At 48.1% G+C, this 26,401-nt stretch overlaps 2 protein-coding genes across 2 annotated transcripts in view; one reads left to right on the top strand and one right to left on the bottom strand.

The window, feature by feature from the left end:
- Positions 1–4,278: 4,278 nt before the first annotated feature.
- Positions 4,279–26,401, top strand: part of CMSS1 (cms1 ribosomal small subunit homolog) — a 262,721-nt gene continuing 240,598 nt past the window's right edge. Inside the window, exon 1 of the mRNA XM_066599173.1 lies at positions 4,279–4,399. Within this exon, the coding sequence (XP_066455270.1) occupies positions 4,348–4,399 (52 nt within the window). The 5' untranslated portion in view covers positions 4,279–4,347. The remainder of the gene's footprint in view (positions 4,400–26,401) is intronic.
- The window catches only part of LOC136625169 (filamin A-interacting protein 1-like), a 44,856-nt gene continuing 27,016 nt past the window's right edge, over positions 8,562–26,401 (bottom strand). Inside the window, exon 3 of the mRNA XM_066599177.1 lies at positions 8,562–10,517. Within this exon, the coding sequence (XP_066455274.1) occupies positions 10,350–10,517 (168 nt within the window). The 3' untranslated portion in view covers positions 8,562–10,349. The remainder of the gene's footprint in view (positions 10,518–26,401) is intronic.

Here is a 26,401-nt window from a genome sequence, read left to right as displayed (position 1 = left end):
TTATAGGCGGTGCTACTACAGGAAATACGGCAGAGGCTGGCAGTCCTGCGCCGTACGGGTCCTCGGAGGGGCCAGCCGCCACATCAATTACAATCTACGCGTTTTCTTTCTAGTTTGGGCAACATTGTAACAATTAAACCACGTGATCTATAAAAAGTGTTCACATTTTTGGAGCAAAGAGTCGGAATCAAATGGTTCTGTTTTTTCCCCCATTGATTTATATGGGTCTTTCAGTTCTGTTCCGTTAGGTTTTTAAAAAAAACAAATAGCGCAGCAGAAACCTAAAGGAACGGAGGCAAACTGAAGGCTTTCCATTTTTCAGAAGTTCTATTGAAATGCATTGTAGAAAAAACAACCATTTAATTCCATTTCTCTGCTCTAAAAAACGGAAAAAGATGGAGGCCCAAGCGCTCGTTCACAGGGTCGTGTATATATGTATACTCCTAGCCTAACTTTAAGGCCTCATGTCCACGGGATAATTTTTATTTTAAATCCGCAGCGTTTTTCCCGCACGCGGATCCGCGCCCCATAGGGATGCATTCGACACCCGCAGGCAGTTAAATACCCGCGGATGTCATTTTTCCCTTCAGGCGCGGATCCGCGTGCGGGAAAAAGACCACGACATTCTCCATTTTAGTGCGGGTCTCCCGTGGGGACGGCTCCCGCAGGCTTCTATTGAAGCCTATGGAAGCCGTCCGGATCCGCGGAACACCCGTACCATAATTAAAACTCACCTGTCCTTGACGCTGCGGGTCTCCCCTCCGTCGCGGCCGGATCTTCTTTCTTCGGCCCGGCGGATGTGCCCGGCGCAAGCGCGTGGCACGCTGTTGGCGTGCCAAGCACATCCGCCGGGCCGAAGAAAGAAGATCCGGCCGCGACGGAGGGGAGACCCGCAGCGTCAAGGACAGGTGAGTTTAATCTTATTTTCAGGCCTCATGTCTGCGGGAAAGGAGGGACCCGCTACGGATTCTGCATGGAGAATCCGCGGTGGGCCTGATTTTCCCCGTGGACATGAGGCCTTAACCCTTTCCAATCCAATTTGTATCCTGGTTTTCCTGGGGGGCTTACTCTTTTTCTGCTGTTATACAACAGCGCTATCTGCTGGCTAAAGCCAGTACTGCATGAGGTGACATGTTGGATAGGCTCCGACAGCAGAGAGGCTGGCAGTATACAGTAAGAGAACCCCGACGGATGTCTTCCAACATCGGAGCTGTACAGCCTTAAATCATAATGTCTTCAGAGGTCAGACAGTGGATTGGAAAGGGTTAATGAGTGTAGGGGTACATGCAAATGGATGTTACTTACGTCTGACTTCCAGGCTGCAAAAATTATGTCCGAAATTTTTTTAACTTGGACTGATAAAAAAAACGGCAGCATATCCTATTCTTGCCCGATATTTGGATGAGAATAGCATATGTCAGTGTACCGTGTTCAGCACTTCGGACAGCACGCAGGCTGGATGTGAAACCAGAAAATAACAGTAAGGGCTTATTTAGACGACTGTATATCGGCCAGGTATTAACACCGGCCGATATACGGCGTCCCCCTCTGCAGGGGGAGGAGGCTGGAAGAGCTGGGAGCAGTGCACTGATCTCCCGCCCCTCTCTGCCTTCTCTCCGCCCCTCTGCACAATTTGCAATGAGAAGAGGCAGGATGGGGCAGGGCTAAGTTTCAGGAATTAGCTCTGCGCCACCCCGCCTCTCCTCATTGAAAATAGTGCAAAGGGGCAGAGAGGAGGCAGAGAGGGGGCAGGGGCTCAGAGCACTGTTCCCGGCTCTTCCAGCCTCCTCCCCCTGCAGAGGGGGACGCCGTATATCGGCCGGCGTGAATACCTGGCCGATATACAGTCGTCTAAATAAGCCCTAATTGTAATAAATGTCATATAATTGTGTTTGCAGTTTTCGTTCTCCCGTCGCTCATCATTGTCATTCAGCATGCTGAAAGACAACGATGAGCCTTATCAGGGATTCACAGCGGGATACAGCTGATACTATTGTTTCAGCTGTATCCCGCTCCCTGGTTGGGTATGAAGAGCGGTCCAGCTCTGTTCTCCATACCAGACACGGAGCGCTCGGCTTTATAACAGCCGGGCGCTCTGTGCAGAAAACAGCTGGATGCACAAGACAAGCGGGGACACCAGCTTGTCTTCTGCATCCTCCGCTGGGAGTGCTCGGCTGTATAACAGCCGGGTGCTCCCAACGGGGAACAGCTGAATGCTGGATCCTTTGGTTGTAATGACATCAGATACTTTCCATGGCATACTTTCTACTAACGTCTAATACTCTTCAGTTGGTACTTTATTCATCCTGCAAATGTCTGGTAAGTTCTCTCAAAGAAGATAGATGCCATTCATATTTCCGACCCGACCTTCCAGTTCATCTCAGAGATGTTCAGTAGGTTCAGGTCAGGACTCTGTGCAGCCGGTCCAATCGTGGAACATTCATATCCTCGAACCAATGTAAAACAGGGCTGGATGTGTGATGAGGCGCGTTGTCCTGTTGTAAGTATGGCCGACCATTCCCAGAGTATCGTCACATTGTCAGCAGCACATTATTGTCTACAATGTCAGGTACACCTCTGTGTTAATGGTTCGTATCACTACAATCAATGAGCCGAGACCATAACATAGTAACATAGTATGCTAGGCTGAATGAAGACAATGTCCATCTAGTTCAGCCTGTTTTAACCTCCCCCTTGTTGGTCCAGAAGAAGGCAAACAGAAAACCCAACAAGCCAATTCAGCTCATTTGGAGGGAAATAAATTCCTTCCTGACTCCATAATGGCAGCCAAAGTAATCCCTGGATCAACATATGAGATCATTAACCCCGCTGGTCACCTAATGTCTATATCCTGTAATATCATAGCGCATCTAGTCCCTTCTTAAACTCCTCCATGGATTTTGCCATCACCACATCCTCAGGCAGAGAGTTCCCCAGTCTCACTGCTCTTACAGTAAAGAACCCCTTTCTGTGTTGGTGATGAAACCTGCTTTCTTCCAGATATAGAGGATGCCCTCTTGTTACCTTTGCATATCCACATAAAACATCCCCAGACCATAACGGAACCTCTGCCGTGTTAAACTGTTGGCACAGACGACGTTCCCCAGGATCCTCCACACCCAGGTACATCCGTCTGATGTGAAGATGGAGTAGCGGGATTCATCACTCCATAGAACGTTCCTCCATTACTCAACTGTCCAATGATGACGCTACTTGCACCATTGTTGACGGGCCGATGCATTGCGCTTCGTGATGGACGGCTTGTGTGCAGCGACATAACCCGTATACCCAATAGCGTGCAGTTCCCGTCACAAACTATGGTGACACCTCCGAGGGTTGGCATCTCATGTAGGATGGTTTACGACACGTGACATGCTAATAAGACAAGATCCATTCTACTGATAGGGGTTCACATACTTTTAGTAGGATAGTGTACAATATAGGAAATATTAATGTAAGTATTGAAAATCAGCGCCATGCTGCCGCATACGGAATATGTGCTGTATAAATGGGTGAAAATAGATTAAAGGTACTAGAATGACCCGTCGCAACGCGATCATACAATGTTTGGAAAAACTGTTGTAAGGCTGGGTTCACACAGGGCGGATTTGTCAAAAATCTCGTCCACACGGGACGGCCAATCTGTCGCTTCAAAGCCGGCGCTGCGGCGCGGATTCCCTGGCCGTAGTATGTTTATTTTTTTTCTGTTGCGGCTGCTCTCCTCTCTATGGGAGCGCCAGCTGCGATGGAAAACCATGCGGCCAGGCCACCCCAAAACCCGCAGCTGTAAGTGCCGTGGGTTTTGAAGCTGCGCTTTCCTGGTGGAAATCTCGTGATTTTTCGCTGCGGCCAAACCGCAAGATTTCCGCTGAGAATACGCCCCGTGGGAACCCAGGCTAAATGTTTTAAGAACCATCGAGCCGAGGATTCGTCTTGAACTGTTTGCCATCCGCGGTTGCCATGGGAACATGGCAACAGTCAGGTGATCCTATTTACATAGCACATATTCCCTATTCCGCAGCATGGGGCAGATTTTCAGCCCTTACATTATTGTATGTATATAATATATTGTATTCTTGAATGCTGATGAGGATTTTATTATTAGTTCTGCACTTCACACATTCGGGCTTTCCCTCGTGCTCTGCTCTCAGCAGCTATAAGCCTCTTCACAGTGTTATGCTTTTATTTACGGTGTCAATAAAGTCGATTGCTGTAAAAAAAAAAAAGCCAATCAGTAGAGTCAGGAGGCGTGGTCTCCAGCGAGATCGAGGCTTGGCTAGCTAACCCCGCCCACACATGTGTTTCTGAGTTGGATGTGAAGTGCCGGTGGTAGCAATCTGGGTGAACATGGCTGATGACTTGGGGGACGAGTGGTGGCAGGAGGCGGCAGCTGATGAAGGTAAGGGATGGCTGTCATATGTGTGATGGCCGCGGCTGTATGATCTGCTTGCTGGAGACTTCCTATACTTGGCAGATGAGAAGTCGCGTTGAGGTTTCTCTGCAGATAGAAGTTATATTAGGGGGTACCTTGAGCTGTTCCCCCTATGAGACCCTCTCCTGAGTACATAAGACCCTGAATATGTAATAGTACCGCCATACCGCGCTCCCAGGTCAGCGGCACATGCCGTCATAAATCCGTACGCTCACCGGCGACCTCACTGAAGGAACTTTTATATCAGTGATATACTTGTAAAACTTTGCAATGCTGCTGCTGCAGAACATCTTTGTCACGGTGGTTTCACACGAACAAGTGCAATATCTTTCTGAGAAACCAATATCGCTAAACTGGTGATTTTTGAATGCAGTACATTTTACAAGAAAAAAAACAGGTTTTTATTTATTTATTTTTTTGTTTCCCCCGTGAGAACGTCAAATTCGCATCACGCAGTATGAAACGCACTTTTCCATGCCAGTGGGGCGCTGTTTTATTTTTCAGGCTCTCAAAGGAAATAATGGGCATTTCTTAAACAAGACTCCCCTAAAAATGGGGCGCACCGCCGCCCATTGGTTCAAGAGAAACATCGATCATCTGTATTAACCCATTGTAATCAGTGGGCTCCGGTCACGTGTGAGCTCTGTCCGTGTTGCAATCAGACATGTGACGTGTGTGATAGTCATGTGACTGCGCCCTGATAGGGAGACGAGATCTTTATGTCGCTCAGGCACATCAGAAAAATTGCGCGTGTGAAAAATTGCTCGCCGTCTGAAAGAAAAATCTGTGTTGCCCATAACAACCAATCACAGCGCAGCTTTCATTTTACCTTTAACAGTATAAGAAATGAAAGCTGCGCTGTGATTGGTTGCTATTGGCAACAAAGACAGACTTTCTTTTAGACAGCTTCCACCAGAGTCTGGTGCCGGATTACTTGTCTGTGGCTCGTCCTGTACGATGTCGGGGTAGGAAAAGTAGTCTTGCAGCAGAGTTTTCTACATGCATGAGTGCGCTCAACAAAGATGGCAGCATTCCCCTGCATATTCATCAGAGCACTCTTGGGTTACTCCCTGAGTATCACAGTACATAAGGGAGTAAAGCATGTTTCCTTAGATGAGTGATGTTCTCTCATGCAGATGGATGAGAATTGCATCGGACATACAGGATGGAGGGGCCTGACACTTGGAACGCCGGCCTTAGTATGGTTTTCTCTGGTGCACAGTGCGCTTAACCCTTTCCAATCCACCGTCTGACGTCTGAAGACATTATGATTTAAGGCTGTACAGCTCTGATGTTGGAAGACGTCTGTCGGGGTTCTCTTACTGTATATTACCAGCCTCTCTGCTGTCGGAGTCTATCCAACGTGTCACCTCATGCAGTACTGGCTTTAGCCAGCAGATAGCGCCGTTGTATAACGGCGGAAAAAGAGTAAGCCCCCTAGGAAAACCAGGATACAAATTGGATTGGAAAGGGTTAATACACGAAGCGGTACCTCACACCCGGATGTCATCAGTGTTTGCCTCTGTATATTGTATTTTCTGATCCATATTTGCCCAATAGAAAAGAGTAACAATACGAAAGCAAAAACAGAAAACAATCGGTCAGACTGCGCATAAAAAAAGCTGTGAAAAATGCAGTAATGTGTATAAACACACAGATTTACATTAACTCCATACTGTGGACCAAACACTCGTCTGAGAGCACCTTAAAGGGGTTTTCTGGGAATAAACGACTGGTGATCTATCCTCATGCTGGGTCATCAGTAGCTGATGAGTAGGGGTCCGCTGCTCAGGGTCCCCGCCAATCGCCTGATTGAAGTAAGAGTGGCACTTGGCTGAACGCTACCGCCATTTCAGACCATCCCAGGCACAGCGCCATATATTGTATAGTGGCTGTGCCTGGTATTGCAGCTCAGTCTCATTCACTTGATTGAGCTGCTGTCAGGTTATGTGACAATGAACGCGACATTACAGGTCTGAGAAGGGGCCACGGCGCTCACCTGAATGCCACAGCCTCTTTAATCCGCTGATCAGCAGGTTTTCCAAGCAACGAGCCCCCACCGATTACCCATTGATGACCTGTCTTGAGGATGGCTGGAGAGGCCATCAGTCATATGACCTGGATAGTGCAGATGTTATACTGTATTGTGTAAGCTAAGTGCTGCCTAGGTACATTTAGTTTGACACAACTGTTTGTAGTATAAAATTGGTGCATAAATGTGTTGAATTCCACGCAAAAAAAAAATAATAATAATAATAAAAAAAAAAAAAAATATGCGCACATTTTTTCTGTGTTGCCCACTTGAATAATGAAGCAGGCGTAACATTACTATAAAGCAAAAAATAAGTGCACGTAGTGTGAATAGTGGTGTGAGTAGTAGCCACTCTTTAGGGTAGAAATCCGAAATGTAATGTAGTAAAAGAACGGCCCCTTCACCACTGGTGATGGTTGGATGTTACCAGCAGGTGGCAGTAATTTGCTGCGTTTTCATCTGCAAGGGGGTACCCAAAAGAAATCGGAATCTGGTTCCGAGGTGTTAATAGTACCGCCTCCTGTTGGTAGGTGAATGTCTGCGGACCCTTCTGAGGCGGCACGCCGGCCGACGTTGTTGGGGAAGGTTGCGTTCAGCTCTGGTGATTTTATTTTATTTTTATTTTTTCATCTTTCTAACAATTGGTTTAGTTTTTCACCTACTTTGTGATAAGTCAGACGAACAACAAGCAGCTGAAAGCACTCGTAAAAAAATGTTGCATGTAGTCATATCGGGTGACTATGGAGGATGAGGCGAGGGCCTACTGCCATTTTTTAAAATCACAAATTGCTTGACGCTCGGCGCCGTGTGGGCAAACGGGTGACTAGTTCTTTCATTATCACAATACAGCTGCCCGCAGCGCCGAGTGGTAAGCAATTTATGCGACTTCTCTTTACGAGAGCCTTGAGCAGTGGGGTCTACTCTGCGAAGTTGTAAGATAAACCGCACGATGTGTGACGTTACGTACCCCAAAGCTCTCATCTGCAGCCCAGTTCCTTCTCCAGACCGGAAACAGAAGGACCGCAATGCGCCGTCACGGCCGGAATCCAGTCATAGTAAACTCGTCTGCGCCGTCCTAGAAAATCTAGAAGGCTGGGGGTGGGGTGGGGGGGTGTGTGTGGGGCAAATGCAGTGCTTACGCAGCCGGTTCCATCAGCACTGCGTGTGAAACGCGTGTTACTAGGATACATGCAATTCTTGCCGCTTTTTAAAAAAAAAAGTTTTTTGCATGCTTATTAAATTGCGGCGCATATACAGCTGTACGCAGGGAAAAAGAGGTTCAGTACGCAGGGATACACAGCTAACTACACGCAGAGTTTTACGTGTACGCCCGTGGACATGAGGCCTTACAGACCGACAGTCGCACATAATTACTCTTTTGAGCAATTGCTTGGACAACTATTGGCCTGTTTAAAAGTATCATTAGGCCGGCGTCACACGGGCGAGAGAAAATCGGGCGAGATTTGTGCTTGCAAGACGCACAAAAATAAACGCCATTCTTTTAAAAACACATGAGCGATGTTTTCACGCATGGCGCCGCGATGCAGAAAAGAAATCATGTTCTATCGTGTGTGTGATCATGCATTGCATCGCAGCGCCCGTTGTCTTCCGTGGGGCCGGCGGGAGCATCGCTCCATATACGATGCGATGGGAGGTTTCAATAGGAGAAACTCTACCATTCTCTGCCGCGGATGACAGCCACGCCGGAGGATCTCTGAGGCTGTTTTTACATGGATGGCGAGTGTGTTATGGGGGCGGATTCACGGCCCGATATCGTGCTTTCCGGTGTGACGCCGGCCTTACTCCTACAACACTTCTGATGTGTGAGCTGCATCCCAAGTGCTTTATGTAACTTTATGTTCACTAATCGTCGGCAATTGTAACGAAAATGTAGCAGCAGCCGCCGACTTCTGGACCTCTACGTGGATCAATAGTCGTGCATATTAATTGGCGCTTGTTGCACTTTCTTTTTCCCGGTCTGGTGCCTACTATTCTGCGGCCCGCCGTGTATATACTAATGGATTATAAATGTATGGCGCGTTCGTGTCAGTCGCGTCCTCCACACCCACCTAGAGATATTTAATGAGGCCATTCAGATGAAGCGACAATCATTTATTGTAGAAAATAAATCCATAGAAATGACAAAATACATATAGATATTAGCCGGGCGATATACAGGAAGAGAGCGGTGCGTCCGTCATGGCGGTGGAGTACGACGTGTGGCGGTCACGACCTCCATATACAGGAAGAGAGCGGCGCGTCCTTCATGATGTGTGGCGGTCACGACCTCCATATACAGGAAGAGAGCGGCGCGTCCGTCATGGTGGTGGAGTACGACGTGTGGCGGTCACGACCTCCATATACAGGAAGAGAGCGGCACGTCCTTCATGGCAGTGGAGTACGACGTGTGGAGGTCACGACCTCCATATACAGGAAGAGAGCGGCGCGTCTTTCGTGGTGGTAGAATATAACGTGTGGTGGTCACCTCCTCCATATACAGGAAGAGAGCGGCGCGTCCTTCATGACGGTGGAGTACAACGTGTGGTGGTCACCTCCTCCATATTTACAGTGGTGCGTCCGTCATAGCGGTGGAGTACGACGTGTGGCTGTCACCTCCTCCATATACAGGAAGAGAGCGCCGCGTCCGTCATGGTGGTACAGCACGACGTGTGGCGGTCACCTCCTCCATATACAGGAAGAGAGCGGCGCGTCCTTCATGGCGGTGGAGCATGACGTGTGGCGGTCACCTCCTCCATATACAGGAAGAGAGCGGCGCGTCCTTCATGGTGGTACAGCACGACGTGTGGCGGTCACCTCCTCCATATACAGGAAGAGAGCGTCGCGTCCGTCATGGCGGTGGAGTACAACATGTGGCGGTCACCTCCTCCATATACAGGAAGAGAGCAGCGCGTCCGTCATGGCAGTGGAGTACGACGTGCGGCAGTCACCACCTCCATATACAGGAAGAGAGCGTCGCGTCCGTCATGGCGGTGGAGTACGACGTGTGGCGGTCACCTCCTCCATATACAGGGAGAGAGCGGCGCGTCCTTCATGGTGGTACAGCACGACGTGTGGCGGTCACCTCCTCCATATACAGGAAGAGAGCGTCGCGTCCGTCATGGCGGTGGAGTACGACGTGTGGCGGTCACCTCCTCCATATACAGGGAGAGAGCGGCGCGTCCTTCATGGTGGTACAGCACGACGTGTGGTGGTCACCTCCTCCATATACGGGAAGAGAGCGGCGCGTCCTTCATGGCAGTGGAGCATGACGTGTGGCGGTCACCTCCTCCATGTACAGGAATAGAGCGGTGCGTGGCAATGACCTCCTCCATCTATACAGGAAGAGAGCGGTGCGTCCTTAATGGTGGTACAGCAGGACGTGTGGCGCGTCTTTCATGGCGGTGGAGCACGACCTGTGGCGGTCACCTCCATATACAGGAAGAGAGCGGCGCGTCCTTCATGCCAGTGGAGCATGATGTGTGGCGGTCACCTCCATATACAGGAAGAGAGCGGCGCGTCCTTCATGCCAGTGGAGCATGATGTGTGGCGGTCACCTCCATATACAGGAAGAGAGCGGCGCGTCCTTCATGGCGGTACAGCACGACGTGTAGCGGTCACCACCTCCATATACAGGAAGAGCGGCGCGTCCTTTATGGCGGTGGAGTACGACGTGTGGCGGTCACCTCCTCCATATACAGGAAGAGAGCGGCGCGTCTTTCATGGCGGTGGAACACGACGTGTGGCGGTCACCTCCTCCATATACAGGAAGAGAGCGGCGCGTCTTTCATGGCGGTGGAACACGACGTGTGACAGTCACCACCCTATGTACAGGAAGAGAGCAGCGCTCCAGCATGGCGGTACAGCATGACGTGTGGCGGCTGGCGGTCACCTCCTCCATATACACTGGACATTGGGCGTCACTCTCAGGGATTGCGGTTTGTCCTTATTCACCTGGTCACCATTTTTTGGGTTTCCCACTGACTTCTTTATGGGTAGTTTGGACGTGGTCCAGACCCTCGGTTTAGGGATCCGCGTCGGCGTCTCTTCTGACACCTGCAACGGAAAAAAGGAAATCCGTTATTTATTAGTGACTATAGCTGACGGAGTCCGGCGCTGGCGTAGATCCCAGTGAGCGCCATAACACATACTTGTCTGTAACGCATCGCTATAAGAGAGTTAACAATGAGGATAAACACAATGGTGAAAACCGTGTGCGCCAATCTGAGCGCTGGTGCTTCCGGGAGATAACCGCCGCGCGGCCCCTGCATTCGGGTCACTTCAGGGATTCCACCTCTCTGCTCCGTTTTGTGAGAAGAAAAACTAAAAAAAAAAAAAAAGACTCTTTTTTTCCCATGGGTTTAAAAAAAAACGGAAAGGCTTCGGTTCTGTTAGGTTTCCAAAGAATAGCGCAGTCCACAGCATTATTTTTCCGTCTACATTTTTAAAAAATCGGAAACTTGACTTGGTTGTTTTTTTAAAAATTTTTTTTTTATTTTAACCACCCAGGAGATCAAGGGGGGGGGGGGGATTTTTAAATTTTTTTTTAAATTTTTTTTTTAGTTCAGTCTTGGGAGCAGAAAAAGGGACGTCCTGAACTGACCCTAACGCAGGTGTGACAGCGGCTTTAGACCGGCTTCATATGGGTGTAGGTGCTTTTACACACATTTGCGCTATGTGTGTTGCGTGTTTGTGTGCGCCTGTGCGTAGTTTACTGTACTCTTTGAGTGTAATGGCCGATTAGTGTAACTAGTTTAATGTGTGCTATATTCCCGTGCAAATCCGCAGGAACATAAAGCGTGCTGCGTGTATTAGTTTGCGAACGAAATGTGTGCGCAAAATATGGACATGTGAACAAACCCATTGAAATCAATGGGTTCTATTCACTGCGTATTGCCACGTATACACGTTGGTGGGAATAGGCCCCCTAATCTGTCTTTTGCAAATAATATCACACACTTGTGAATTTACATAGTTTGCTCGTCTTGTCACTGCGTGTGATGGCAGCAGCAGCCCTACACAACCAGCCATACTGTTCCCCCATGCCTGTCATATGGAGCAGGACGTGTAGCGTTTCTCCTTAAGGAGAGCACCTAGAAGGCCTTGCATGCTCCTCTGGGAAATATGCAAATTGGAAGATGGAACAATACCTCTGCAGCACCACCTATTGGAAGGCAGCGTTCCTGCAAGTCAATGTCAGACTCTTTATACAAGCCTTATAACAATGACTGGAAATTGAAAACCAAGCCAGGATACCATACACAGACAGCTGTTTCGGGGGGTTGTCCCTCATCAGTGTGCAGTAGGATCCTGGCTTCCCGGCCATTGTTATAAGGCTTGTCTAAAGAGTCAGACATTGACTTGCAGGAACGCTGCCTTCCAGTCGGTGCCGCTGCAGAGGTATTGTTCCATCTTCCATATTGTCATAGGGGAGTGATGGAAACCCCTTATGCCCCCTTATATACAGGGCTGTCATTTGTGACGGAGACTCTACTGAGAGGGGTTACTCCATCTCAGAGGTAACCGTATCAAGTTTGTACGGAGAAAGGTGCTACGTCACACCTTCAGTCCGAATGTTCTAAGGGGTTGATGTACAGAAGGGGGTTCTGTATAGGATGGATTTTGTTAGTTTTTTTTCTGTTTTAGTATTTTCCCCTCACATTGTAAAATAGTGAAGAAAAACAACAATGAAGGATTGTGACGTGCAGAAGATTGGGAACCATCATTTTACATTGTGACATCACCACTCCTTAGGGAGAGCAGCAAGAAGGTGAGTGAGGAGACTTATAAGGCCATGCATGCTCCTCTGGGTAATATGCAAATAAGGAAGCTGGAACAATACCTCTGCAGCGCCACCTATTGGATGGCAGAATTCCTTCAAATCAATGCCTGACCCTTTATACAGGTATATCGATTGGTTTTCCATTCCCATTCATTGCTCTACAGACCTGTTTAAAGGGTCAGGCATTTATTTGAAGGAATGCTGCCATCCAGTAGGTGGCGCTGCAGAGGTATTGTTCCAGCTTCCTTATTTGCACATTGTGACAAATTATACATTGTCGTTATTAACACATTCGTGTCGCAGTAGCGGTCTCTTCCAGGTGAAGATGTACAAAATGCATTTTTTTATTTTTGGAACTAGAATACCGTATATACTCGAGCAGAAGCCAAAATCCTCAGCACAAAAAAAGGTGCTGAAAAAGTAAGGTGTGTGTATATAAAAAAAAAAAAAAAGACTTCAATACTCACCAATCAGCCGGCGTCTGTGTTCCTGGCGTGATGCTGTCCCCGGCGGTGCGGCCAGCTGCTGCAGTCTTCTCCCTGGCTTGCTTTTGAAATCCCTGCCATCTGCGCTGTGATTGGATCGAGTGCCAGCTAATCACAGCCGGCGCTCGATAAACTAATCACAGCCATTCAGTAATGCCATTCTGAATGGCTGTGATTGGTTTATCGAGCGCCGGCTGTGATTGGTTTATCGAGCGCCGGCTGTGATTGGCCGGCGCTTGATCCATTCACAGCGCTGACAGTGATTTCAAAAGCAAGCCGGGGAGAAGACAGCAGCAACTGGCTGCACCGTCGGGGAGAGCATCGCGCCGGGGACACAGACACCGGCTGATTGGTGGGTATTGCTTTTTTTTTTTTTTACCTACTACAGTATATACTTGAGTCAATAAGTTTTTTACAAATTTTTTTTGTGGTAAAACATATTGACTCGGGTCGGCTAATACTTGAGTTTATACGGTATATTGAAAAATCACCACCCCTTACCGGTATAGTGATACAGAAAGCATGACCTCCCAACCGCATACCCACAGGCAGATTGCTTTATGGTAGAGCTGCAAAATACTGGTGAACAACCCCTCACACACCTACCACATATTAGGGGGGCGCTTAGTGTTATACTTGCGTACAAAGGGTGCCAGTCCCGCTGATACTTGTGGTGCGCCATGCAGGCTTGCAGCCTTAGATCCCAGTGGGCTGCCCTCAAAAGCAAGCCACATTGAAAGCTAGAAGTGTCCGGCGTGATCACTTAGGCCGGGCTCACACCAATGGATTTGAATTGCGGATTCCGCGATTGGCATTCAGCTGATACGCGGGCATTGATAGTCCTAAACCTTCGCCGGTTCGCTCAGTCGTGCGGTAGAAATTGTGAATTCTGTGAGCGAAAGAAAAATCACAGCATGCTCTATTTTAGCGTGGATTCATCGCGGACGGCAATTAACACTGCGTATGAGCGTCGGAATCGCTCGCTACTTCATTGGAAAAGAGATAGAAGTGCTAGAGAGGAGCGAGAGATCTTTCTTCTGTGCGGACAATACGCGGTGTATTGCGTACATCAATGTGGAAAAACAATCGTATCTGCCATCTTCCGCGACCTTTTACAATCCCTTTCTGTGATGTAGGGAAAGTCTTCTGCTTCGGAAATCCGCTTGTGGAATCCAACCCGTTCGCGTGAGCCCGGCCTTACTGTTAAAATATTGATAAACGCAAATGAATGCAAGGTGTTGGTTAATCCCCAAGGCCACAACCCTCGTCAGGGGTCCTCGTTATCTAATCCCTACACTAACACTTACAAACCTATCGCTGCAAGAGGACAAATCAATTCAAATATTATGGATTTCTAATCCTTTTTTTTTTCTTCTTTGATCTCCTGTAAAATATATATATATCTACCTGAAACTAACATCTGCAGAGATCCATATATCATTATAAACATTATGGCGACTGATGATCTTCTGCTGTCAATGCCCTACCGTGTCTCCCCGAAAATAAGACAGTGTCTTATATTAATTTTTGTTCAAAAAGGTTTAACTGTTTTACATGTATAGCTGCCTGGACACTATTTAAATTGACTTTTTTAATTAACTGCTAGCAGGGCTTAATTTTGGAGTAGGGTTTATATTTCAAGCATCCTCAAAAAGCCTGAAAAATCATTTTGCATCCTCAACAATTCTGGAAAATCATGCTTATTTTCAACTAAACCAAACTGAGTGCCCCGTTTATTCGAACTTCTCATTCCCGCCTCCAAGACTTCTCCAGAGTAGCACCGATCCTCTGGAACGCACTACCAAAGGCTACCTGAGCAATCCAGGACTCGCAGAACTTCAGGCGTGCTCTAAAAACGCACCTCTTCAGGGAGGCATACCGCATTCCCTAAACAAACCCCTCTGTACTCCGCCTGATAACATGCTCCCTGACCTACTGACTGCAATCCCTGCTAGCCATCATAAACCGCTCCTGCAGTCATACCGATTCTGCTGTCACACGGCTAAATGTCTGACCATTGTCTGTGTATATCACCCCTCACTCTCCACCTCGCCATACCGCGCACATCTCCAGCCCCTTTACCTTCTGTATTACCCCATTACTTGTAGTATGTAAGCTCATTGGAGCAGGCCCCGCACCCCTATTGTTTCCATCAACTGATTACTATGTAACCGCGGTTCTGTAATGTTTGTATTGTCTTTCTGTATTCCCCCTGTCTATGTTAGCGCTGCGGAATATGTTGGCGCTATACAAATAAAGTTTATTATTATTATTTTCAGGGAAACGAGGTAATAGAACGCTCTGCTCTTATTGCAACACTAGGTGGCAGCAGCTCCCTCTTCTTCTCTCCTCGTTATCTCACCATGTGTTAGAAGTTACATGAGAGAAGTATCCTGTAATTAGTGTCACCCATATATAAGGTGTCTATACGGCATCTCCTTATGTCCTTCATGGCTATACTTGGAATTCTTTATCCTACTTATTATTGTCCACCGTTCTTTTATACTTTTCAACTTTGCATTCCCAGACAATTAAAGGGAACATGTCCTCTGAAAACGACTTCTTGTATAAATCAAGATTTATGTTAAATAGATTTGTAAAGAATTTTTTTTTTCTAATTTTGCATGTCGCGATCTACATAAAAAATAAAGGAATCCTGCAGTTCTCCCACTGACCACTAAGCTTATTAATAGTCTGACACTTCCTGTTCTGTGGAGAGAACATCTCATTACACTAGAAGGTGACACCGAATATATAGATAACACACCATTCACAATAGGTGATGCCACAAAGCATGCCCACAACATTCTTTCATAGAAGTCTTAGATGATGATCACAGCACAGCTCCTCCTTACTATACAGGTCACATGGATCATGGCCATAACATACTCCTATAGTCTATAGGAGATCGTCACATATTACCTCTGCCCCCTAGGTCACTGAGCATGCCTACAACACTCTCCGATATAAATCTATAGGGGATGGTCGTCACAGCTCACTTCCTTCCCCTCCTTGCACTAGTCAGAGAGCATGCTTACAACACTCTCCCATAGAAGTCTATAGGTGATGATGGTCTCAGCTCACTTCCTTCCCCTCATTGCACAGGTCACAGAGCATGCCTACAGCACTCTCTCATAGAAGTCAATAGGTGATGATGGTCACAGCTCACCTCCTTCCCCTCTTTGCACAGGTCAGAGAGCATGCTTACAACACTCTCCCATATAAATCTATAGGAGATGCTGGTCACAGCTCACCTCCTTCCCCTCCCTGCACAGGTATGTCATCAAAGTATAAAGTATATTTCTACATCCTGTTATCTGCAGCTCAGGCAAGATGGCCGCCCCCATAGCCCTATACAGACAGCAGAATAAAAGCAATCAGAAAATAAAAGCAGATTAGAAAAATTGAAAATGTCCCATTCTCTGGTGCAATAGATGACACATTCCCTTTAAAAAAAAAAAAAAAAAAAAAGCTGCCACCCGGTTCATGCCGTACGAACCACCGCAGCCACAACCCTGGGCAGATGCTCTCATTCGGCCCTTGTAGATGTTACTCTAAAACGTTGCTGCGTTTCAGAAAAACGTAATTGGAAGTTTGACTCGGGGTTGAGCTGGAACGGACTCGGAGGACGGCACAGGGGGCGCTTGCCACCCACGTCACAACCCTCTCCCTATACACAAACTGGGTCAAACTGCTGCGTTCCAGCTGAGCTCCACGCCAAACGTCTAAGTGTGGTCTACTGAAGAACCTTGCATCACCCGGATCAGGCCGCGCCCCACCAGGACGCACGTGTATGTCTCACCCAAATTCACGGGCAGACGGTTAGCGGGATGCATTGTTTTCCTACTGTGGGAGGAAACCTACAAAAACAAAGGTGACCGTGAGGGCGCAGGGTGAGGGCGCCCTGCGGTGTCACAACTATAGTGTCCCAATAGTGGTAATGGCTGCCATGCTTTCTGCACGCCCCTGATTAGCTTCACTGAGGCCAGTGTCACACGGCCAACATTCGCATCGCATCACTTCAGGGAAAGCTAAAATCCGCAGCAGAGGAACGCGGAGTGTGGGACGCAATGGCAAACCTCGCATCACACTCGCGTGCCTGTCGCATGCCATGCGAGGCTTGGCCAGCTCCATTGAAAACAGTGGAGGAGGTATTGCGAGGCGTTCCGCGGGAGCGCACAAAGGTAGGACATGCCGCGATACCTCACGTCGCACTCGTGTACACCTAGTACGTGCTGCGATGTGGAAATAAATCGCTCATGTGCATGATTGATGCGAGATTTGTGTATCTCGCATCATTTTCTCAGCCGCGTTTACACAAACGTGACGCTGTGACTGATGCGCCATACGATGCAGCGAGCGGCTTGTGATGGGGTAGGTCGGAGGTTCCGATATCTGACTGCTGCCTGATAGTGTCTCGCAGATGTGGAGAGAGTGCAGCTCTGGATGCCAGTAGCAGCTGCCTGTAATATATCACATAGAGCCTGGCGGTGAGCGGACCACATGGCCACATCTTTTTCTTTTTATGCAAAGTTATAACATATCCGTGCGGGATTTCATAAGTTAATGGGCGCGAGAAAACCCCTTTAACCCTTGTGCGCCCAGGGATGTATACGTATGTCCTAGGTGCGCAGGGTTTGTATGGCGGTGCGTGACAATCGGCTGTGATCAGTGTGAGTGGGTCAATGAAAAGCAATATACTTTTACTCACTCCATTCACCACGCAATTTGCATTAAAATTTCGCTCGTTGAGCCCGGCCTTACTGTGAATGAGGGCCGGTGGGCCGGCACGCCCCCCCCCCTCTATTCACTTACCGTATACGCACCAGCGTTATAGTCAGGCACAGCATGTGGGACGCCCGTCAGACGCTTATATAACCGACAGTCGTCCCGCGTACAGAGGCCTGAAGAAAGTGTGATGGCGCCTTCACAACAACTTTTTATAGTCCTAGTATGTCTAACTTGAAGTAGTTACCCAAGCGATTCCCATCTACAAGTCTACATGGCAACGGCAAACAGATTCTGGATAGTGGCCTTCAGTCTTGCCGGCTCTTACTTTGTCGTCTTCTTCGTGCTTATGTACAATTTAGTCAGAAGTAGAGGACAGATGTAAGGGGTCAGACTACACAGAATTGTTTGCAGTCTGTTACCATGGAGACGTATAGTCCACACAGGAGCTGCAGAAACAAAACGAGAGGAAAAATTTAATTAATGCCTACCATAACTTCGCTTTTCATTTCACGCACTTCAATACAATTTAAAAAACGCTGAGAAGTTGGACGCGGCGACTTGATGACGGCAAACAAAAAGTTGTGACTTGGCGCATTGACAATAATGGATGCCTGTGCTATAAGACCAGCTGCACGCGAACAGGTCGGATTCCGCATGTGGGAGCCCGCAGCGAAATTCCTCACTGTGCCAGGCTGGCGTCTGCGCGTACCTGTCACATCTTCCCCCTCCTGTCACTGCGAGGGCGTGGTACCCACCCACAGTGATATCAGATTGAATGGTGGCCAAACGGACGCCGCTCCGTTAGCTTCAGTAGGGCTGGCAGATTAGCCATTCTATTCCATTGCCCCTTTATGGTGGGAGGTAGGGGGGGCACGGGACCACCGTTCTTGGGATGTCACCGCTGAGACCCCCACCGATCAGACTTTTATCACCTATACCGATCTAATGAATCGTTTTACCCGAAGTGGATTTCTTTTTTTTTTTTTTTACCCCCTGGCAGAGCGCTATTTCTCGTTACTCGCTGGTCCCACAATATGGCCGCCTCTGCCTTGTGTGTAGGCGACGGGTGCGATTAAGATGTTAAACAAATGTTGAGCGGGGTGGAAGCGTCTCCAGCTGTTGAGGCTTCGCTTCTGCTTTGTGTCACACGCTGTAACATTTTCCAGGCCAGTAAAGATGGATTTGGGTCCCAGGCTGTAACGGATCTCCTTGTGGTTACTCAACACATTACAGCTCCAGATTGGCATCACATGGCGACCGCGGCGTGATGAGCTGAACGCTACCATCTCCAGACGAGCAGATGTGTCCCAGCCGCGCCGCAAAGCCCGAGCTGGAAGTGCTGCAAGGAATTGGAAGAGAGAAAAACTTTTTTTTTCCTGTTTGGTTTGTTTTGCAGCGTTACCATGGTGATGTAGATTTCCCATGTTTTCGTGTCTCCGGGGACTGTGGTGCGTCCGCCGCTGACTGCACACATACCAGATCTGAAGGGTTCAGCGGCGCTCACGGAAGTCGTATTACATGCTGGAAAATTAAGGAATGCGGGGAAATTACACGCGGACACCGGAGACTTCTGTCTGTGGGATCCGCGATCTGCCGCCGTAGCCGTCAAACGGAAGGAATAAATATTTGGATGTAATGGTCGTTGTGTGTTTTTGGACACACCGACTGCAGATGATGATCGCTGCATAAAAAGCTGAAGGAACATGATGGGGGGGGGGGGGGAGAGAGTCACTAGGAAGTCATAAGGGAGCGCTCTATGGCCGCCTGCACAGGGCCGGGTCGGATTCCACATGCGGGATCCCGCAGCGGATTCAGACCCTGTACCCAGCCGGTGACCCCTGCGTACCTGTTGGCCGTTTTCTTATCTGAGCTGTGGATGTGGCGGCCAGTGCGATGGCGCACATGCACAGTACAGATTATGCTGCACCATGGCTAGTCGATGACGTGGATCCCGCGACATTTCCGCAATGATGATTGCAGATGGGTCACGGGGCAATGACTGCAATGGAAGCCGCCTGCTAGGAATCTGCGAGCGGAAAATTGCAATTGACTTCCACTCGTGTAGAGGAAATCACATTTTGTCACAGCATGTTATAGGCGGCATTTACTGCAGACTCCGGAGACAGACGCCCGCTCCAGATTCCGCAATGCAAATCTGCCCGTGTGCAGCCGGCCTACGAGAAACGCCCATTTACACGGAGCGATGATCGCTCAAACGACAGTGTGAGTGACTGCTTTGAGCGATCATTTTGCATAAACTATTAAGTAGCTACTTAATAGCTTATTAGTGTACAAATGAAGCCTTTAGCTGAAAGCAGTTAATAGCCCGAGGGCTCTTATCTGCTTTTAGCTCCTTTGTTCTCCGATGGGAAACAATGCTATCAGCACTACCCATGGAGAACTCCTGATAAGACCGCAAGATTATTTTTAGGTTGGCCTGAATTTAACGATCAGCTAGCAGTGCACAATGGCCGCACATTTAAATGCAACAATTATTGCTCAAACGATCGCTTTTCAGCGTTTTTTTTTTTTTTGAGCGAACATCGCTCCGTGTAAATGGCCCTTTATGCACTCTCCTATAGACTGTCATTCTCCACCTCTCCGGCCCTGTTAAAGTTGCCAGACTGCCAGTTATTAAGTTCCAGGACTTTTTACCGGCCATATTAAGAAACTTCCCCCTATGAGCAAGTAGTTTACTCCCTGAAGCAGGTCCGATCTGGCTGCTGTACGCAGAGACCCCGCTTCCTCACCCTACGTCTGTGCTGATTACTGTACATACAGAAATGCAGACGCCAGAGGAGGAAGCGGGGTCTGTGCGCCCAACTGGACCTGCTTTAGTAAATGTACTTGCTGCCATGGTTGTTGCCCATGGGTGAGGAAGGGGCACTATTACCACTGGTGCCTCTAAGGGGGTACACTATTACTATAGAATATACATTGTGATAGGCCACGCCCTCCAACCACTTCCCTTTTACATTGGCTAGTGTTTTTTGGTTACAAAGGTAGCAACCCAAGGCCCTGTACTAGACAACTTCCTGCGTTACTTTTTTCTGTGCCATTGAATCCCCTTTTTGTCAAATTCTAATACACATATATAGGGGGGTTCAGAGTTTAAAGAGGACGGACCTCATTTATCAAACCTGTCCAATCGTAAATCTGTCCTTGTTGCCCATAACAACTAATGACAGTGCAGCTTTTATTTGGGATGTGTCCCCACACACTGCGGGTCAGGAAGGGTATTGTTTCTCCTTAAGGAGAGTGAGAAGACTTATAAGGCCATCCATGCTCCTTCCAGTAGGTGGCGCTGCAGAGGTATTATTCCATCTTCCCTATTTGCATATTTCCCAGAGGAGCTTGCATGGCCTTATAAGTCTCCTCACACCTTATAGGTGCTCTCCTTAAGGAGGAACGATACCCTTCCTGACCACATCTATAGGCCTCTCACTAGCCAAGTCAGAAACCCACTGATGAGGGGCCAAACCCCTAAAATGGCTGTATGTATAATGTATATGGTGTTCTGGTTTGGTTTATAATCCCCAGTCATTGTTATAAGGCTTGTCTAAAAGGTTTGGCATTGACTTGCAGGAACACTGCCTTCCAATAGGTGCCCAACTGAGGTGCCCGAATGCCGGGCAGTTCTACATAAATGTGGCACGTGTGCCGGATTTACGGTCCTCTGTGTGTTGTCCATTGTGCATACTTGTTGGGAGCAGAAGCTGCGAGGTATCCGGATTCACTATCCTCGCTCTATACTATAAAGCATGATAACGCATCTGTAGCACGTGTTCATACACATGTAAGGCAGGGAAATAGTCTCTGGGGTCGGAGTCCTTGGCTGATTATTGCCAGACTGCCTCTGCTTCAGCTTCCTCGTAGATTAGGATCACGTTAGTGGAAACAGTGACGGCTTACACAATACTCGTGTCTAATTATCATACATTCTTGTTGGACTTCATTCCTCAGCCTCCAAGTAATGTGCTGGAAGACGCAAAATGAACGTCTGCTGTGCTATGGTAATGCTATGGCTTGGCAGGAGATCAGTGCAACTTACGGCGCTTATTCCGTCGACAGATCTTTACACCCTCGTGACGATGGGGAACGGAACAAGAATGAATAGAAAGTTAATCATTTATGGTTCATTATTTTATATATCGGGCAGCCCCTGTTAATAATGAAGCATGTGCCCCCATGACTCAGGAGGGGGTGCACTTGCAGGGTGCTGTTGAGCGTAGGGTGAGGTGCAGCCTAAACTGGAGCAGAGAGCTCCTGGGTTTCTGCATGCCATCTGAGAAAGAAGAGCGATGCCTATGTACTGATGCCCAAGGGTGGGTAAGGGACTGAGTTTTGCTAATGTGATGAGTTATGCCTGTAGGCCAAATAGAGGACGGCCAACGTTAATGTTTAGTAAGTGGCCAGGCGGCAAGGTGTTTTTTTTTTTGTTTTTTTTTATACCAGTGTATCGTACAATGTGAATACTGTGAACCATTGGTCAAATTAATAAAACTGGCAGATTCCAGACTTTTAAAGAGGTTCTGGGTGTAAAAGGTGTTTCCTGAGAGCGGCGCCAATCATCTTGAATGGAGAACTTGGAATAGTAACTTATGCAGTTTCTTTAGCATAATATTTTCTTCCCTCATTCTTCCTTTTACGGAGCCCGGCCGGTGACCCTGTTTACCGCACTTACCTGTATTACGGATGACCGCTGAGGGTCGTTGGCGGTCATGCACAGTACGTTTTTTTTGTATTTCCTGCTCCGTCGCTTAGTGATTACCCACAGCCCATATCCAGTGTTAATTGCGTATGGGCTGTGGCTCGGACGGCTACCTTGGCCCCTTAATGGAGGTCATCCGTGCGGATTCCACAGTACAGAGCATGCTGGGTGTTTTTTCCTCTTTGAGTCGCGGAATATGCAATTCTTATCCACGAGTGTGAAGGAAAATTCTAGAATACACGTCTTCCAATGCCTGCGGTTTACCGCAAAAAGTCCACGCGAATGCTGATCGCGGAATCTGCAATTCAAATCCGGACGGGAGAGACCGGCCTTCTTCACCCCTGCTTTTGGCTAAAAAAATGAATACAAATTTTAGTACCGGGACTGAAGAAGGACTGCAATACGATCTAAATTAAACCTAAAAGGGACTGTTCTGATAACGGGTGTATGATGGGAAATCCCTGATAACGCCACCAATGTCTGCGATGAAACCGCCCCTTTAAGGACGCCTACGATTCAAGTTTGGATATAGAGCGTCGTCCTGCAGAAACTCGTGCGCCGTGCTGCTCCTTTCTTTTATTAGATAGTTTTTTAGAAATCTGTAACCTGTGCCAAATCATTTACCAGAACTCGGAAAGGAGGCAGCGAGTTTATCAAATCCACCCCGAGGACTCCCGTCCCGACACGCAAATATTTACAAGGGTTGTTAATATGGAACATGAGCAGAAAACATGTTGCTAAGGAATAAACGGAACAATAATGCTACATAGGAAACAAGAAGGTCACGGCAGTTCCTTCCTCCTTGCGTCATTTTGTCTAATCGTCTCTCCGAAGGGGAATGATTAAAATGAGTTACATTGCTAGAAGCAGCCCGAATATTCTCATTGGCCACAATGTATCGTCTCGGATTTCTGTTTCCGTTTTTATGATCAGCCCTGCTGTGTACTTCTCATCGGTCGGAGTAATGTGGCCTGTACAAATGGGCTCCGGGCGTCACTTCTGGGCCCTTCTAATTGTTGGATTGGTTGCTTATTGGTCTGAAGCCCCTTTTGCGCTGGCCAATGATTGTGAACAAGCATTCGTTCATCAGTTGATCACAGCTTATATGCAGACTAAAAAATAATTGTTCTCAGCAGCACATTTCCATGTGTGAAAGTTGAGCTCCTGACAGCGATTTTAAAGGGGTTGTCCAGTCGTAAATCATTGATGGTCAATCTTCAAAATTGGCCACCAGTTGGTAGATCGGCAGGAGTCTGTCACCCCGGGGATCCCTGACAGTCATTGTTCACCCGGCTGGTGTGCTTGTGTACTGATCTGATTTCTGTAGAAAGCAGACAGCTCCGTTCCTGCTGCAGTGGTAAGGATTGGTATTGCAGGCACAGGTACCATTGAAATGAAATTGGAATTTTGTAATGCCTGGCCAGTTCTGTGGACACCAGCCAGGTTAACAGCTGATTGTTGGGGATCCCAGGTGATAGACCCCCGCTTATCTACTAATTGGTGGCCTCTACGGATAATGGATCATCAATAGTTTCCTGCTGGACAATCCCTTTAGAGTGAATTAGGGACAAATGATTGCTCATTCCCCAGTAGGGTCTGATTGGCCCATGCGAAGACCAAAGTTAAACGAGTGCTGATCTTGATGATTAGCACTTTGAACACAGATAGACGGCCCGTGTAAAACTGGAAGATCTACCGCTATAACTTTGAAAACTCTTGAGATTTACTTGGTACTGAAGTGCTACCGGACCATGGGGTGAGGGGAGTGGTGTGGAAGTTTTATATTTTTTTCCATGGGTTGCAGAAAAGCTCTCCGAGCCCAGAAACTTTTCTTCTAAAGCGCAACACCTTTTTGATCTATTTTTTTTTAAGCTTGCTAGAATACGTGTTAGAACCTAAAATCTTCTGTGCCATAAAAAAGTATTTATTGAATTGTGGAGTAGATTGTATGGAGCTGCGTGAAGCACACGGATGCCTCCCAACCTCAGGGCTTATGCGGATGAGCGTATATCGGTCAGGATTACACGCCCAACCGATATACGTTGCCCTCTCTGCAAGGGGAGAAGCCGGGCGGTGTCGGGAGCTAGTGCATTGAGCTCCTGCCCCCTTGGCCCCACTCTCCACTGTTTCCAATGGGAGGGGCGGGATCATTGTATGGAGCAAGACTGGCTTCCCATCCGACTCCATGCAAATCCCGAACCCCCATGATGTAACTGTACGTCCTGCAGGGTTAAAAAAAACTGATCGGGACAGAAACTGTGTGAGGTGAAGGCCAAATATCTTGATCCCAAATATTGACCTCTATGGTTCCAACCTGGTTACTGTTTCTATTCAATTTTTTTTTTTTTTACGTAGAAGATGGAAACTAGAGGCAGAACGGCGCTGGAGAAGAAGAGCCCAACTCTTCTATAAAATTTTCATAAAACAATTATTGGCACCTTATGGTTGGAAGATTGTAGATGCTGAAATACCTATGCAAGAAAAATATCCATAGCGCCACCTAGAGGTGCACAGTTGTGGAAATGCGTGAATGACATGTTGCACCACCCTATATATGGTCGTCATAATTCTATCTGGCCTGTGCAGTCAGTATGTCGCTCACTATAACTGAAGTTTCCATGTCAGAATCTGTTTTTTCTCAGTACTTTACACTTCATTACTGCTTACTTCAGAAGACTATATCAGTCTGTGTTTTAGCTTTAAGAAAAAAAAATGGAAATCCTTCTAAAAGAGCTTAAACTGCGCCCACGTTTCCTGCCGGTCTTTAGTAGCTCCTACTAGACGATCTCCGTCATGTCTGATGACACTGTCAAGGCGATCTCATGAGGTCTTCCAGTAGCTGCTCTGTCATCGGGCTTCTGCCGCATTGGAAGGCCATACGTAGCGTCACTCATCATTAGATAAATAGTCTAATTGGGTGCCGGGTTATAAATTTGATACAGATGTCAACAAGATGAGGTTTTTCCACTTCTGCACCCGTTTAGCTGTATCATCTGCTTCTATGGCCTAAATTAAATCCCAGATTTCCTCGGGAGTTGCCTTACATGATGGTAATTGACGGGGCCCATCGCAACACATTGAAGGCGTTTTTCCCTATTTGGTAAGTAGTGACTCTCTTCTTTCTTGTAGAGGAATGTGAGCGGCTTTACACCGACCTCAATTCTGTTTTCCTGTCCTAGAAGAACATAATGGCGTCTCCTTGTACTTGAGTCATGTCAAAGTGTTTTGGTGTTACATTTAAAAGGCACCAAAAAGAATATATGGGATTAGTGCTTAGATAGCAACTGCCTAATATTATGTAAGTTTGAAGTGCGAGCATTTAGATATTAGCCAACAGTAGACTTACAGACTCAATAATGGCAGTCAAAAATACCGGAAACCTAACAGACCCCATAATGATAAGACAATGATACTTATCTGTTACCATTTGCTGTCATAGCTTCATTGTAAAGTGAAGCCATGATGGAGTTCTTTGATGAATATATTGGCAACGTAAAATAGAGAGGTATAATATATGGCGAAATATGAGATGAGGTGGAGAGGTATGAGATAGTTGGATAGGGGTTGGAGGGGTCTGGAGAGGTAGGAGAGATGGAGTCTGGAGAGGTGGTGGGAGAGATGGAGGGGTCCGGAGAGGTGGTGGGAGAGATGGAGGGGTCCGGAGAGGTGGTGGGAGAGATGGAGGGGTCCGGAGAGGTGGTGGGAGAGATGGAGGGGTCCGGAGAGGTGGTGGGAGAGATGGAGGGGTCCGGAGAGGTGGTGGGAGAGATGGAGGGGTCCGGAGAGGTGGTGGGAGAGATGGAGGGGTCCGGAGAGGTGGTGGGAGAGATGGAGGGGTCCGGAGAGGTGGTGGGAGAGATGGAGGGGTCCGGAGAGGTGGTGGGAGAGATGGAGGGGTCCGGAGAGGTGGTGGGAGAGATGGAGGGGTCCGGAGAGGTGGTGGGAGAGATGGAGGGGTCCGGAGAGGTGGTGGGAGAGATGGAGGGGTCCGGAGAGGTGGTGGGAGAGATGGAGGGGTCCGGAGAGGTGGTGGGAGAGATGGAGGGGTCCGGAGAGGTGGTGGGAGAGATGGAGGGGTCCGGAGAGGTGGTGGGGGAGATGGAGGGGTCCGGAGAGGTGGTGGGGGACATGGAGGCGTCCGGAGAGGTGGTGGGGGACATGGAGGCTTCCGGAGAGGTGGTGGGGGACATGGAGGCTTCCGGAGAGGTGGTGGGGGACATGGAGGCTTCCG

The sequence above is a fragment of the Eleutherodactylus coqui genome, chromosome 4 (assembly GCF_035609145.1).
Source record: "Eleutherodactylus coqui strain aEleCoq1 chromosome 4, aEleCoq1.hap1, whole genome shotgun sequence".
NCBI classification, from domain to species: Eukaryota; Metazoa; Chordata; class Amphibia; order Anura; family Eleutherodactylidae; genus Eleutherodactylus; species Eleutherodactylus coqui.
The sequence above is the reverse complement of the archived record's forward strand: the minus strand, read 5'-3'. Positions and strand labels throughout refer to the sequence as shown.